Source organism: Prionailurus viverrinus, chromosome E1, assembly GCF_022837055.1.
Source record: "Prionailurus viverrinus isolate Anna chromosome E1, UM_Priviv_1.0, whole genome shotgun sequence".
Lineage (NCBI taxonomy): Eukaryota > Metazoa > Chordata > Mammalia > Carnivora > Felidae > Prionailurus > Prionailurus viverrinus.
In genome coordinates this window covers 46,564,481-46,576,799 of record NC_062574.1, presented here as the reverse complement: position 1 = coordinate 46,576,799, position 12,319 = coordinate 46,564,481, and the positions used below count along the sequence as shown (strand labels likewise).

Here is a 12,319-nt window from a genome sequence, read left to right as displayed (position 1 = left end):
TATCTACTTAAAAATATTTAAAGGATCCATCCTCTGGCTGTTGACGGGTATCATATCACTAGCAACTCAAACCAGTAAAACTTTTTGTGACTTAACTCAGGTCACAAGAGGTGACCAGAGAGGGCAGAGGTGATGCAGCTTCCATGATCCAAAAGTTTACTCTTGACATTGGACTAAGAAAGCAAGTGCACAGGTGGTAAGGTGGTATTGTGGAAATGATGTCTCTAGTCTCCCAGAGAAATGTGAGACACCTCCGGTCACAGACCCACTAATGAGTGACATCATATCAGTACTTCTGGAATCATACTTTCCAACACTGACAAGCAATGAGGGTTGAGATACAAGGGTTTCCAATGTCTGGAACCTCTCAGGACAAACACCCCTGGGAGCTGGCACAACATGACAGAGTGAAAGAGACTTGGATTCCCAGTCTATTTCACCACCAAGGTGTACCCCCAGTAAGTCCACCCTCCAGATGGTGGAGACCAAAGGGAAAAACTCTCACTGGTCATAAAGTCAAATTCTTAGGAAATAAAACTAAAAAAAAGAATAAATCTAACAGCTTTATCAAAGCCTTGGTTCTGTGGGAGCCACAATAACACCTAGGAGGGATGTGTCATGGGGTTGGGGACTGTGTGTTGTTTACAGTGTACCTGCTCGCATGGAGGTTTCTTGAGGCTGGTGGGTGACCTAGTGTCAGTCTACCCCATTCCATGACCAGCTCATCCTATCATGGGAATCGTCTTCAGGTGACAAGAGCTCAAACAGCTTGTAAGTGCTCGACTTGTGTCCACCAATTTTGCAGCTCTGGCTTCCAAGATGTCCCTTAGCAACAGATGACAAACATCAGAAATCATATAGACAGAGGAAAACAAAGAGCATTTCTGGGATGAAATGGATCAGTAATGAAAGGACACTCAGCCAAATTGAACTGGTTGAACCACAAAGCCACTAAGCCCAAGGAACTAGGTCCACGAATATTGTCTCCTGCTCATCAAAATCGAGAGAGATAGGGACTCTCATCATGCTATTTCCTTGGCCTCAGCAAATAGCCATTCCAAGAGCCTGGCATGGTAAGAAATCTTACCTTCTGCTGGCTATATGTCATATGTCCTGGGGGCATCTCAGCTGTGGCAGAGTCTCAGTGAGCGGTGTCCAGCTAGTCCTGCCGACTACACCAACTGTTGGGGAGCAAGAATGTCCCATCCCCTTCTCAGGGAGAAAGAGTTCCTGGGTCCTTCAAGGTCCTTCTAGCTGGGCTAAGAATCAAATTCATATGAGATAGATTAATAGGAGAAATTAAAATTTAATAGCATGTATGTGGAGAACTCACACTGACATGGCAGTCAGGCATAAAGGGTATAAATGTCAATTTGAATTAAGGAAAAGGGGGTAGTGGTCTGGAAACTCAAAGGGGAAAAAAAGCAACTCGCAGGAAGATGAAAACCAGTAAATGTGTGTAAACAAATGTTTGCCCTGCCATGCAATTGGGCTACTCAGATAACATTTATCCCTCGTAATAACCCTTATCTGTAAAGATCCTCCAATTGAGATTCTTGTATGTAATTAAGGGAGGGTCAAAGGTTTCTCTGGAGCCCACAGGGTCTTGACTGCCTTTAGTTCAAAATAATCTTCTTGCCAAAGTGGCCCATCTTGGGACAGCCTGCCCACAGCCCTTTTGCCTCTGTTTGTGTTGGCGTGTGATAGCTGCGCCTTCTCCTGGGGTGGGGTCCCAATAAACCCTGGGGCTTCTGCCTAGAACTGAGAACTATGAAGGGATAGTGGGCAGGAATATTGGCCTCCCCTCAAACTTTTCCCTCCCTCCCTTTTTTCTCAAGTTTGATTGAGGTGTAATTGGGATAAATAAACCACATATACACAAAGTGCACTGTTTCAAACTTTTTTCTTGTTGTTTTTACTACTTCTCAAAGCTTAAATACAGTACAACTTTGTGATGGTGTTTGGTTCTATGTGTTTAACGCATGCATCATTTCACAGAACTAACCACCACGAACTGCAAAACAATGGTAATCACCTCGCTGGAAAGGTCTTTAACTCTGACTTTGGTTTCATTCTTGGCAGAGAGTCCAGCTGGTGAGGCTAGGGCCTCAAGTAGTGATGTGGCTTCTGTGGACTGCGGTTCCCTGTCCTCTGGTGGAGCTCTCTGGAGCCTGGCAGGTGCTCCTCAGATGTGCCACTTGGGCGCCCTCCAGTGGAGGTCTTTACCAAGTTTCAACGTGGAGTATTTCTCCAGCGTCGGATCAGGAGCGCACACAGCTGGGGCGCGAGCCTGGTAGGCCTAGGATCCCTTTTTTCAGCTGCTTCCTCTTCTCCATCCCCCAATTCCCCGCCCAGCTTTCAGAGCCTCCACCCCTTCCCTTCCTGGTCCTTTTGTTGGGAAGCGTGGAGAGTGGACGCTTTTTCCTCCCCAATCTGCTTTGTATTTCCTGTCATTGGGTTTGCTTTTAGGTGCAAGCAGAAGGAGAACAAAGAGGGAGAAGATGCACTGGTATTTCTAACCCCAGGTCTTGGGACCCTAGCTCTTCTGGGCTGGGAGGACTCTTCTCCTTCAGAGTTCCAACTGTTGGCCCCCAGCGGCTTCAGATGGAGTTGCAGCTTCTGTCCTGTGGCTTGCTGGGGACCTGGTGGGAGGGAAAGAAAACACAAACACCAAGAACACTCTGGGCATCTGACCCCATCTCCCACTAGGGCTTCCCTTTCCCCCTCTTCTGGAGCACTTAAGATCCCTGCTGAGAGTGCACTTTCAGGATGTGGGCTGCAGGGTTCACACTCAGGCGGGAGGCTATAGAAGGAACCATAACCAGAAAACACACAGCTGGATTGGTCCAGTTTCCTTCCCCAATCTCTTACTAGGGTTCAGTTTGCAAAATACTCAGATAGCAGGTCCATGTATTCTGCCTGAGCTCTCAGCTGTAGTCGGGGCGGCGGGGGGAGGTCTTTGGAGTGTGTTGACTTCATCTTACCTGAACTAGAAGCCTGCAGCATAGGTTTGCAAGAGTAAAAAGCTAGAAACAGAGTCAACCGTCATCCATACAGGAATAGTTAATTATGCTACCGTCACACAATGAAACATTAAGGCTGCTATTTAAAGGGTTGATAAGCACATATGTGATGGCTTGGAAAGATTTCCATGGTAAAATTTAAAACCTTTTTATTGGAGTATAAAATACACATAGGAAGCACACACATCAGAAGTGCACAGTTCAATACATCTGCAGAAATAAACACTCCATGGAACCAGTTCCTAAATCAAAAGAGAAACATTTCCAGCTCCCAGGAGGCTCTTTAACTTAATAAAATACATGTGGAAACCAAGGGAATTAAAGAGGATGCTGGAGGCCACCTTTAAGCCTCTCCACTGTGGTATTTAGAATACTCCTCGGCGGCTTGTGGGAAAGCATAGCCTGTAGGTCAAGAAGGGAAGGAAGGGTAAATAATTAGGCACAATACGACACAACTATTTCACATGGTGTTTTGCACCCACATGCTCAGAGCCCCAGTAGGCTATGTTTTGGCTCAACCTCAGTTACAATCAGATAACCAACAATGATCAGACATTTGAGTCAAACATGTGATATGAAAGAGAAGGACCAAACAAGACCAGCCAAACCAAAACATGACCACAAATGAGGAGAGTTTTCTAAAACATCTGCAAACAGAGAACAGACTAGGAGCTTTTGAAATAATAATATAATTCCTTGGGCCTATGCATGGCTCAGTTAGTTAAGCATCTATCTCTCTCCCAAAATAAGTAATGATTTCAAAATAATGTGATTCCCAAACTAAATATTTTGTCTAAAGATTAGAAGAGCAAATAAAAGCACAAAACACAACAACCCCACCCTCAAAAAGTACAACCAAACTCACGAACATGGTAAACATAGATGGAAAAAGGAGACAAAAGAATTGATTCAGAGAGGAGAGGGAAAGGGAACAGGGGACCGTCAGGAGGGGACACTTGAAGGGAAAGTGGACACCTGTGTGAAAGTCATTTAGGAATCATTAACATAAGCAGTTTGGAGCTGGGAAGTGGCCAACAGCCCACACCCAGGGGAAATCTGCCAAGGGTTGACAGAGGAAGCATCTAGGGTACAATGAGACTGACGGGAAAAGGCGACTTCTCCTTCCTTATAATCGCCCCATGGCACCTCTGCCTCAGAAGGACTCAAGACCTCATCAAGAAGCCTGAGATGGAGGGGCAGTGGTTCAGGATCTGGGCTGCACCAGGGCCCAGGGTAGGAGAGGTGGTCTGGTATGCACTGATATGGGCTGCCTGGAAGGGGGTCCGGGATGGGGCTGTATGTCCAGCGAGGCTGGGTGTGAGCCCTGAGCACTGATTCTTCCTCAGGTGCAAACCCAACATGTGCCCATCCCTCCCTTGGACCCGACTCTGAGGTTCTGTGTCCCTGTCCTGCTGCACTGGGTCACCTGGTTTGCTGGCAGCTGGCTCCCCACACACAATTGCAAGTAGCACCCTGGCCAGTGGGATGCTTTGCTTCCCCAAATCATTGAAGACACATGATAACATCAGCCATAGGCTCCCAAAGGACGGCACTACTTTTCTTCTAATGAATGAAATTAGGAAGTCAGTGAAGAAAAAAAAATAAGGGAAGTAGGTGAGAGAAACTAAAAAAAAAAAAATGATTTAGAGAAAAGCAAGCACTTTGCCTCTGAGTTCAGTTCAAGTCCCCAGAGGGCAACTGGCATTAGCTGAGCATCAGAGAGACAACCCAGGCAGGCAGGACATGTGGCTGTTCCTGGTTCTGTTCCTTCCCATCGTCCAAGGTGAGTAGCGTGGGGCCTTCAAGACTGAGCACCTTAAGGATCGGGGCAGAACGATGACAGCATCTGTCCCACATGGAAATCACAGAGCCTTTCATTGATCCAGACACTCATTCATTTAAAAAGTATTTTAAAAGCTTTGTTACCAGACAGGTACTAAGTTAGGTGTTGGGGAAGGAAAATAAAAATAAATAACACAAACTATGCCTGTTTTCTAGGGCACTGTTTGTTGTCCCAGGCAGATAAATCAATAGACAGATGACAGATACATGAATGGATGGATGGATGGATGGATGGACAATGGATAGATGGTAGTTAAATGCATGAATTCCTGAGGAATATTTAAGGAGTCCAACTTCCAGCTGAGACCCACTCAGTCAAGGTGGGGTTCAGACATCTGGATCATTTGAAAGTATGCACAATTGGTCTTGATTTGTCCCTTAAGCAGGAAACCTCTCTTCTGAAGAGCTAGAGTATAGGTAGCAAGACGCCAGCAAAACCTGGGTGTTACAGGATCTCTGGAGAGTTGCTCATCCCCACGTATCAGTCAGCCTGAGTCTCTGCTCTGGATGATCCAAAGACCTGTTTTCCAGCGCAACAACTGAGACACTTTGAGTGGTGTCACTGGGGAAGGAAGACCAGGGATTAGAAGGAGTTTATTTGTGGACTGGATGTTACATCCTTGGAGGTAGCTAGTGCTTGATGCTCAGAAGGGATAGGAACTACTATCGGACCATTTGGCTGCCCCAGCTCTGCTTCCTGTCATTGGAAAGAACCAAAGGGTTTGGGGCTGGATGCAGATAGTGTTTCTTCTGGGAAGGAGGTTATCAGGGGCAATAAAATAACCTCATTTATTCATCCATTGGCTTCGTCATCATATGTGTGGAAGAGAAAAACTCTGATAGGGAGATCTCCAGGCAGACAATTTTGGGAAAACTTGCATATTATTATGTTCTTAATGTGGAAGTTCATGTGGGGATAAAAGGGTTACAAATATATATTAGTCATAATAGCAACATACCACAGACTGTGTGGTTTAAACTATAGAAATTTATTTTCTCACATTCTGAAGGCTGGGGAGTCAAAGACCAAGGTGCGGGCTGATTCAGTTTGTGATAAAAGCTCTCCTGGTTTTCAGGCACCACATTCTCATGGTGACCTCCTTTTTGTGCATAAGCAAGGAGAGAAAGAGAGAGAGACAGAGACAGAGACAGAGAGAAAGAAAGGCATCATCTTTAAACAACATCACAGGGGAGGTTAGGACTTCAACATATGAATTCTGGGGCAACACAAACATTAGTCTTTGACAACATAGAGACAGAATTGATCAAGGGGCAAGCAAACCTAACTCATCTGTTGTCACACTGACATCACTACCAACCCATCTAAGCCTTCTTCCACTTCACTAAGCAAAATCCTGGAATCCTGTCTCCCCCAATCACCTTCCTTCTGTGGGTTGGAGTTTGTCAATGGAAGTACTTGCCAGAGATTTGGAAGGTGGGAAAGCAGCCTTACACTCTGGAGGCAGCTGATGGGCCCATGGGTGGGTGAGAGATTCAGAGTGACTTCTTGTCAAGCTCTTGGGAACCCTCACTCTGTTGGTGGAGACTGAGATCATTGGTGGGAGTTTCTCAGAGACTTCTCAGAATCGTAGCAGCTTCTTATGGGCTCTTGAACAAACCCATTCTGGAACTTCTGGCTGTGAGCACAGTATCAGCTTCCCTTCTCATGAGTCAGTGCAAAGACGAAGACATAACTGCTCACAGCAAGATTATTCACTTGGCCAAAAGGTGAAAACAACCCGTATATCGTCAACTGATGAATGAGAAACTAAATGTGGCCAATCCCTACCAAGGACTGAAGTGCCCACATACCCTACTTGGTGGATAAACCTGAACAATTATTATGTTAAATGAATGAAGCTAGAAAAAAAGGCCATTAATTGTAAGATTCCATTCATATGAAATATCCAGAAGGGAGAAAGTTATAGACAGAATGTAGATTAGTGATTTCAAAAGCTTCAGGCAAGAGGGAAGTGAGGAGAGATTGGGTGTAGGATTTCTTTCTGAGGTGACACAAATGTTCTGGAATTAGAGGTGATGTTGCACAACTTCAAGAATATCTGAAAACCACTTTAAAATTTATGATATGTGAATTATACTTCACTTTTTATTTTTATTTATTTTATTTTTTATTTAAAAAAATTTTTTTAACGTTTATTTATTTTTGAGACAGAGAGAGACAGAGCATGAACAGGGGAGGGTCAGAGAGAGAGGGAGACACAGAATCTGAAACAGGCTCCAGGCTCCAAGCTGTCAGCACAGAGCCCGACGCGGGGCTTGAACTCACGGACCGCGAGATCATGACCTGAGCCAAAGTCGGCCACTCAACCGACTGAGCTACCCAGGCGCCCCATAAACTTCAATTTTTAAATTGGACAAAAATAAATCCTTAGCCTTAAACAGTATTTTCTCATTTTAGAAAAAAACAAAATTATCACTGTCTTTAACTTAGCAAACTGGAAAAAGAGCACAATGGTAATGTTGAGGAAGTAAGAAGAACAAATTATATATATGAGAAATTAACAACTTAGGAAATAAAAACAGTAATATTTACAAACTAATCTCAAACTGGGTTAATGTGCAAAAGACAAAGAGGAGGGAAGGAGAAACGGAAAGGAAGATATCTTGCAGCATGTGTAATCAACAAAAATCAAGCAGTGCCATGTAGTCAGAATGTGTAATTATAATAGATACGAACGTTTGAATTATTTTTTAAAGTTGCTTTATTTTGACAGAGAGAGACAGACAGACAGAAAGGGGGGGGGGCAGAGAGTGGGAGAGAATCTCAAGCAGACTCTGTTCTGTCAGCACAGAGCCCAACGTAGGGCTCAATATCAGGAACTGTTTTATCATGACCTGAGCAAAAACCGAAAGCCTGACTGAGACACCCAGGTGCCCCAAGATATGAACATTTTGATTATGAAAGGACTTTCTTTTTTTAAATATTTATTTATTTTGAGAGAGCATGATCAGGGGCAGGGGACAGGGAAGGAGAATGAGAATCCCAAGCAGGCTCTGCTCGGTTAGTGCAGAGCCTGATGCAGGACTCAGTCCCATGACTGTGAGATCATAACCTGGGCTGAAATCAAGACTCAGACACTCAACCAACTGAGCCACCCAGGTGCCCCATGAAAAGTACCTTGAAAGACAGGACTTTAGGGGCGCCTGGGTGGCGCAGTCGGTTAAGCGTCCGACTTCAGCCAGGTCACGATCTCGCGGTCCGGGAGTTCGAGCCCCGTGTCAGGCTCTGGGCTGATGGCTCGGAGCCTGGAGCCTGTTTCCGATTCTGTGTCTCCCTCTCTCTCTGCCCCTCCCCCGTTCATGCTCTGTCTCTCTCTGTCCCAAAAATAAATAAACGTTGAAAAAAAAAATTAAAAAAAAAAAAAAGACAGGACTTTATGCTAATACATACTCCATGAAATAGGTAACTTTCTTGGAAAAACAAACCAAAAGAATAGAACCAACTCAAGAACCATGAAAGAACTTGAATATTCAATATTCTTGGGAAAACAATTTCCAGGAATCAAAGAATTTGCCCCAATAGTGAATTTGTCACATAGTTTTGAAGATAATTTCTTAATACTTAAAGACACAGAAATTCCTTTGCTCTATTTATGTGCTGACCACCAGTGTTTTTTTAAATTTTATTTTTTATTTTTTAAAATTTACATCCAAATTAGTTAGCATATAGTGCAATGATGTTTCAGGAGTAGATTCCTTAGTGCCCCTTACCCATTTAGCCCATCCCCCCTCTCACAACCCCTCAGTAATCCACAGTTTGTTCTCCCTATTTATGAGTCTCTTCTGTTTTGTTTCCCTCCCTGTTTTTATATTATTTTTGTTTCCCTTCATACACACACACACACACACACACACACACACACACTGGAGTATTACTTGGCAATCAAAAAGAATGAAATCTTGCCATTTGCAACTATGTGGATGGAACTAGAGGGTATTATGCTAAGTGAAATTAGTCAGAGGAAGACAAAAATCAGATGACTTCACTTATAGGAGGACTTTAAGTGACCACCAGTGTTTTAACATAGAAAGGTCCACACAAAATCCAGATTCCTGGCTACTCTCGAAAAATGAAAAGATCTGAAACCACAGAGCTAACATCCTGCATGAGGGAAGTGGGCCAAAGTGTACTGGGGTCTTGCCTTTCCTTGGGTCATTTGCTCTCCAGATGACATTGGCCAAAGGGAGGGGGAGGAGTGGGTTATAGGATGCTGCCATTGCTCAGTGTGGGTGTTTTTGATTCTTTGAGATCTGTAGTTGTGCTCTTAGGTGATTTCTGTGGTGGATTTGACCCACTGGAGTTTTGAAGGACAAAGATCTGTCTTGTGGAAGGTCTATTCCTTCTTTGACTGTTATTCAACTCATCAGCTACTTGGGTTTATTGGAATCATTTGTGATACAGGAGGCTGTGGCTCTTCCTCAGGCAATGGGGTGTGGTGGTGACAGGCACGTGGACTTGTGTTTTTCAGGCTCATATCCCCTCATGGCAGTGTCAAATGCAGTGAGTGGCCCTGTGCGGGGCTCGGTGACCGTGCAGTGTCGCTATGAACCTGGGTGGGAGACCTACAAGAAGTGGTGGTGTCGAGGAGCTAATTGGGAGAACTGCCGTATCCTTGTGAAAACCAATGGATCAGGGGAGAAAGCAAAGGGTAACCAAGTGTCCATCCAGGACAATCAGAAAATGCACATGTTCACCGTGACCATGGAGGAGCTCAGGTGGAACGATGCAGACACCTATTGGTGTGGGATTGAGAAATCTGGAACTGACCTTGGGGTCAAAGTCAAAGTGACCATTGACCCAGGTAAGAGTATGTGTAAGTGTGGCTGTGTGTCTTTAGAGCCTGCTCTGTCCTGGGCCCTGAGGTTCCTCTCCAGTGACTTCAGTGTCACTCAGAGTGAACTGTCACACAGGGTGGTTGAGTCCTGAGTTCTCCTAGAACCTGACTGATCCCTTGGGGCTTCTCTTAGATGCTCTCATGGCTCCCAGTACCTCCTCCAGGACTGGATCAAGCCTTTCTGGGCATGTGTTTCTCTGCACAATGCAGTGTCTGAGTCTATTGCCCACAGCGAGCAAGGTGATGGTCCCAGTTTCAGCCCATAGGCCAAAGGGACCTCCTTCCATGGGACCCAGAGACTCCAATTCCTGCCAATGCTTTCCTGGAGTTCCTGGTGCCCTGTGTTCCTGCTCTTTCTGGAGTTTGGGGCTGGGACTTCATAGCAGCTATTCCCCCACTCTGTTCTGTAGCCAATGTCAGAGGGAAAGGGCCCCAGCATAGTTGTGGTGGTGTAGTTGATTTCTGAGGTCCAGAATGGCCTCCATAGTCAAAGCGCTGTTTAAATCTATGAAATACTTTTTGTCCGTATCTATGAGATGATCATATGATTTGTCTCCTTTAGTCTGTTAATGTGGCATATTATACTTATTAATATTCTCATGTTCAAACAATTTTGCATTCTTGGGATAAACCCAACTTGGTGATGATGTATTATCTTGCTTATATATCCCTGGATTCAGCTTGCTGATTTTTGGTTGCAGACTTTTGCTTTTATGTTCATGAGTGGATTTGCCTATAATATTTCTTATTGCACTGTTCTTGTCAGGTATGAAATCAAGATTATGCTAGATTCATAAATGGATTTGGGGTTGCATCCTCTTTTCCTATGTCCTGGAATTTTTTGTGTAAGATAGACATTATTTCTTCCTTAAATGTTTAGTGGAAATCTCCATTGAAGCTCTATGTGTCTGGAGTTTCCCTTTGGAGAGGTGTTTTACTTTTTTGTATGTAAGCTCTACACCCAACAGGAGGCTTGAATTCCTGATGCTGAGATCAAGAGTAGCATTTTCTAAGGACTGAGTGAGCCAGGTGCCTGTTGGAGAGTTTTTTAATAATGAATATGATTCATTTAAATAGTTGTAAGATGATTCAGGTTTTCTATTTCTCTTTGTTCCTATTTTAGCACATTACATAATTTTTGCTAGAGATTTTTTATTTCACCCTGAGTTTCAAATTTATTGGCTTAAACTTGGTTAGATATCCTTTTATTATCCTATTCCTTAATTATCTTACCTTCTTATATATGCACAGGATATTATGTGAATACCCTTTTTCATCCCTGGTATCAATTATTCAGATCTCTCCTTTTATCATGAATATCTTTCTAGGTTTTGTTTTTGTAAAAAAAAGCAATTGTTGGCTTTTTGGTCTTCTCTGTTTTATATTTCCTTCCTACTTCAAATTAATGTTTTTCTTTTCTTCATATATTTCCTTCCTTCTCCCTTCCTCTGCAAGTGACCATGCAATGTCACTATGGCCCAGAGTGGGAGACCTACGTGAGGTCCTGGTGTCAAGAGGCTGATTTGAGTAGCTGCAACATCGTTGTTCAAACCACTGGATCAGAGTTGAAGAAGAACCATGTGTCCATCAATCAGAAAATGCACACATTCTCCATGACCATATGGGGGGAGTAAAACAATTTTTGAGAAAAATGACCTGTTGCGTTTCTGAGTTGCTCCCAGGCGTTTTACAGAATGGCATCCCTGTTCACACGTGAAATCTGGAAATTCAGAGAAGGACCCAAGCTTAGAATTCTTCCATAAGTTCCTTCTTTGTTTTTTCTGGGGAACCTTTTAAATTAACCACTTGGATTTCATTCTGTGAAAAATCAGTGACCTCTTCCCCGACCCCCTTGTAAGTCACAGGGGCTCTCAGTCTCCTGCTCTCAGTCTCCTGCTTGTTCGTGGTCCAGGATGGGGGCCTGCCCTTCCTCAGGCTCTCCCCTGGATCTGTAAACAATAAATGTTGTGACTCTGCTTCCATAGTGTGGGTGTATTGAAACTGCGCCTTTCATTAAAATGTCCCTGTCCCTGGGTGGTTCATGTCCCTAAAGTGGGAGTGTGGCTATGGAGGGAGCTACCTACCTGCCTACCCACGTGGGTGGTTGTGCCTCCTCATGCAGCGGGTCATGATCTGCATCTTCTTAATTCAATGAACCAGCTCTGGCTTCTAAATACACATGGAGGAACTCAGGCAAGTCAATGCAGACACAGCCTGGTGTGGGACTAGGAGGGTTGGAGATGACCGTGGGTCCAAGTGACCATTGACCCAGGGAAGTACTCTTCCCTCATGCACCACTGGCATCTCCTCAGCAAGAGGGAGCTAGTGGAAAATTGGGCAGATAGGCCAACTTTTATATTTAATGTGGATTTTTAGAAAGAGAAATTTTAAAAATACACAAAATGTGAAGTAGAAAAGTATGTTCTGTCTTCTATAGTACAACCCTACCCAAAGGTAAGGACTGTAACCAGCATGTGTGTCTGTGTGTGTGTGTGTCTGAGTGTGTAAGAGATAAAGAGCATGTGTGTGTGTCCACTGAAGAAACTCTATGCATCCAAAGTATATATGTGTGTGTATATCTTTCCTTTTGTCACCAAA

At 44.1% G+C, this 12,319-nt stretch overlaps 1 protein-coding gene across 1 annotated transcript; it reads left to right on the top strand.

Annotated features, from left to right (window-relative positions):
- The first annotated feature begins 4,696 nt into the window (after positions 1–4,696).
- Positions 4,697–11,698, top strand: LOC125151766 (CMRF35-like molecule 7). The gene is made up of 3 exons (XM_047833193.1): positions 4,697–4,806; positions 9,356–9,688; positions 11,177–11,698. Exons 1-3 carry the CDS (start codon positions 4,767–4,769, stop codon positions 11,353–11,355), a joined length of 552 nt encoding a protein of 183 aa, XP_047689149.1. The 5' UTR covers positions 4,697–4,766; the 3' UTR covers positions 11,356–11,698.
- The last annotated feature ends 621 nt before the right edge of the window (positions 11,699–12,319 follow it).

Excerpts from the sequence above, each read along its gene's own strand:
- LOC125151766 (XM_047833193.1), top strand. The coding sequence starts at position 4,767 with ATGTGGCTGTTCCTGGTTCTGTTCCTTCCCATCGTCCAAG. Across the intron at positions 4,807-9,355 it reads GTTCCTTCCCATCGTCCAAG|GCTCATATCCCCTCATGGCA; the intron begins GTGAGTAGCGTG and ends TGTGTTTTTCAG. Across the intron at positions 9,689-11,176 it reads CAAAGTGACCATTGACCCAG|TGACCATGCAATGTCACTAT; the intron begins GTAAGAGTATGT and ends TTCCTCTGCAAG.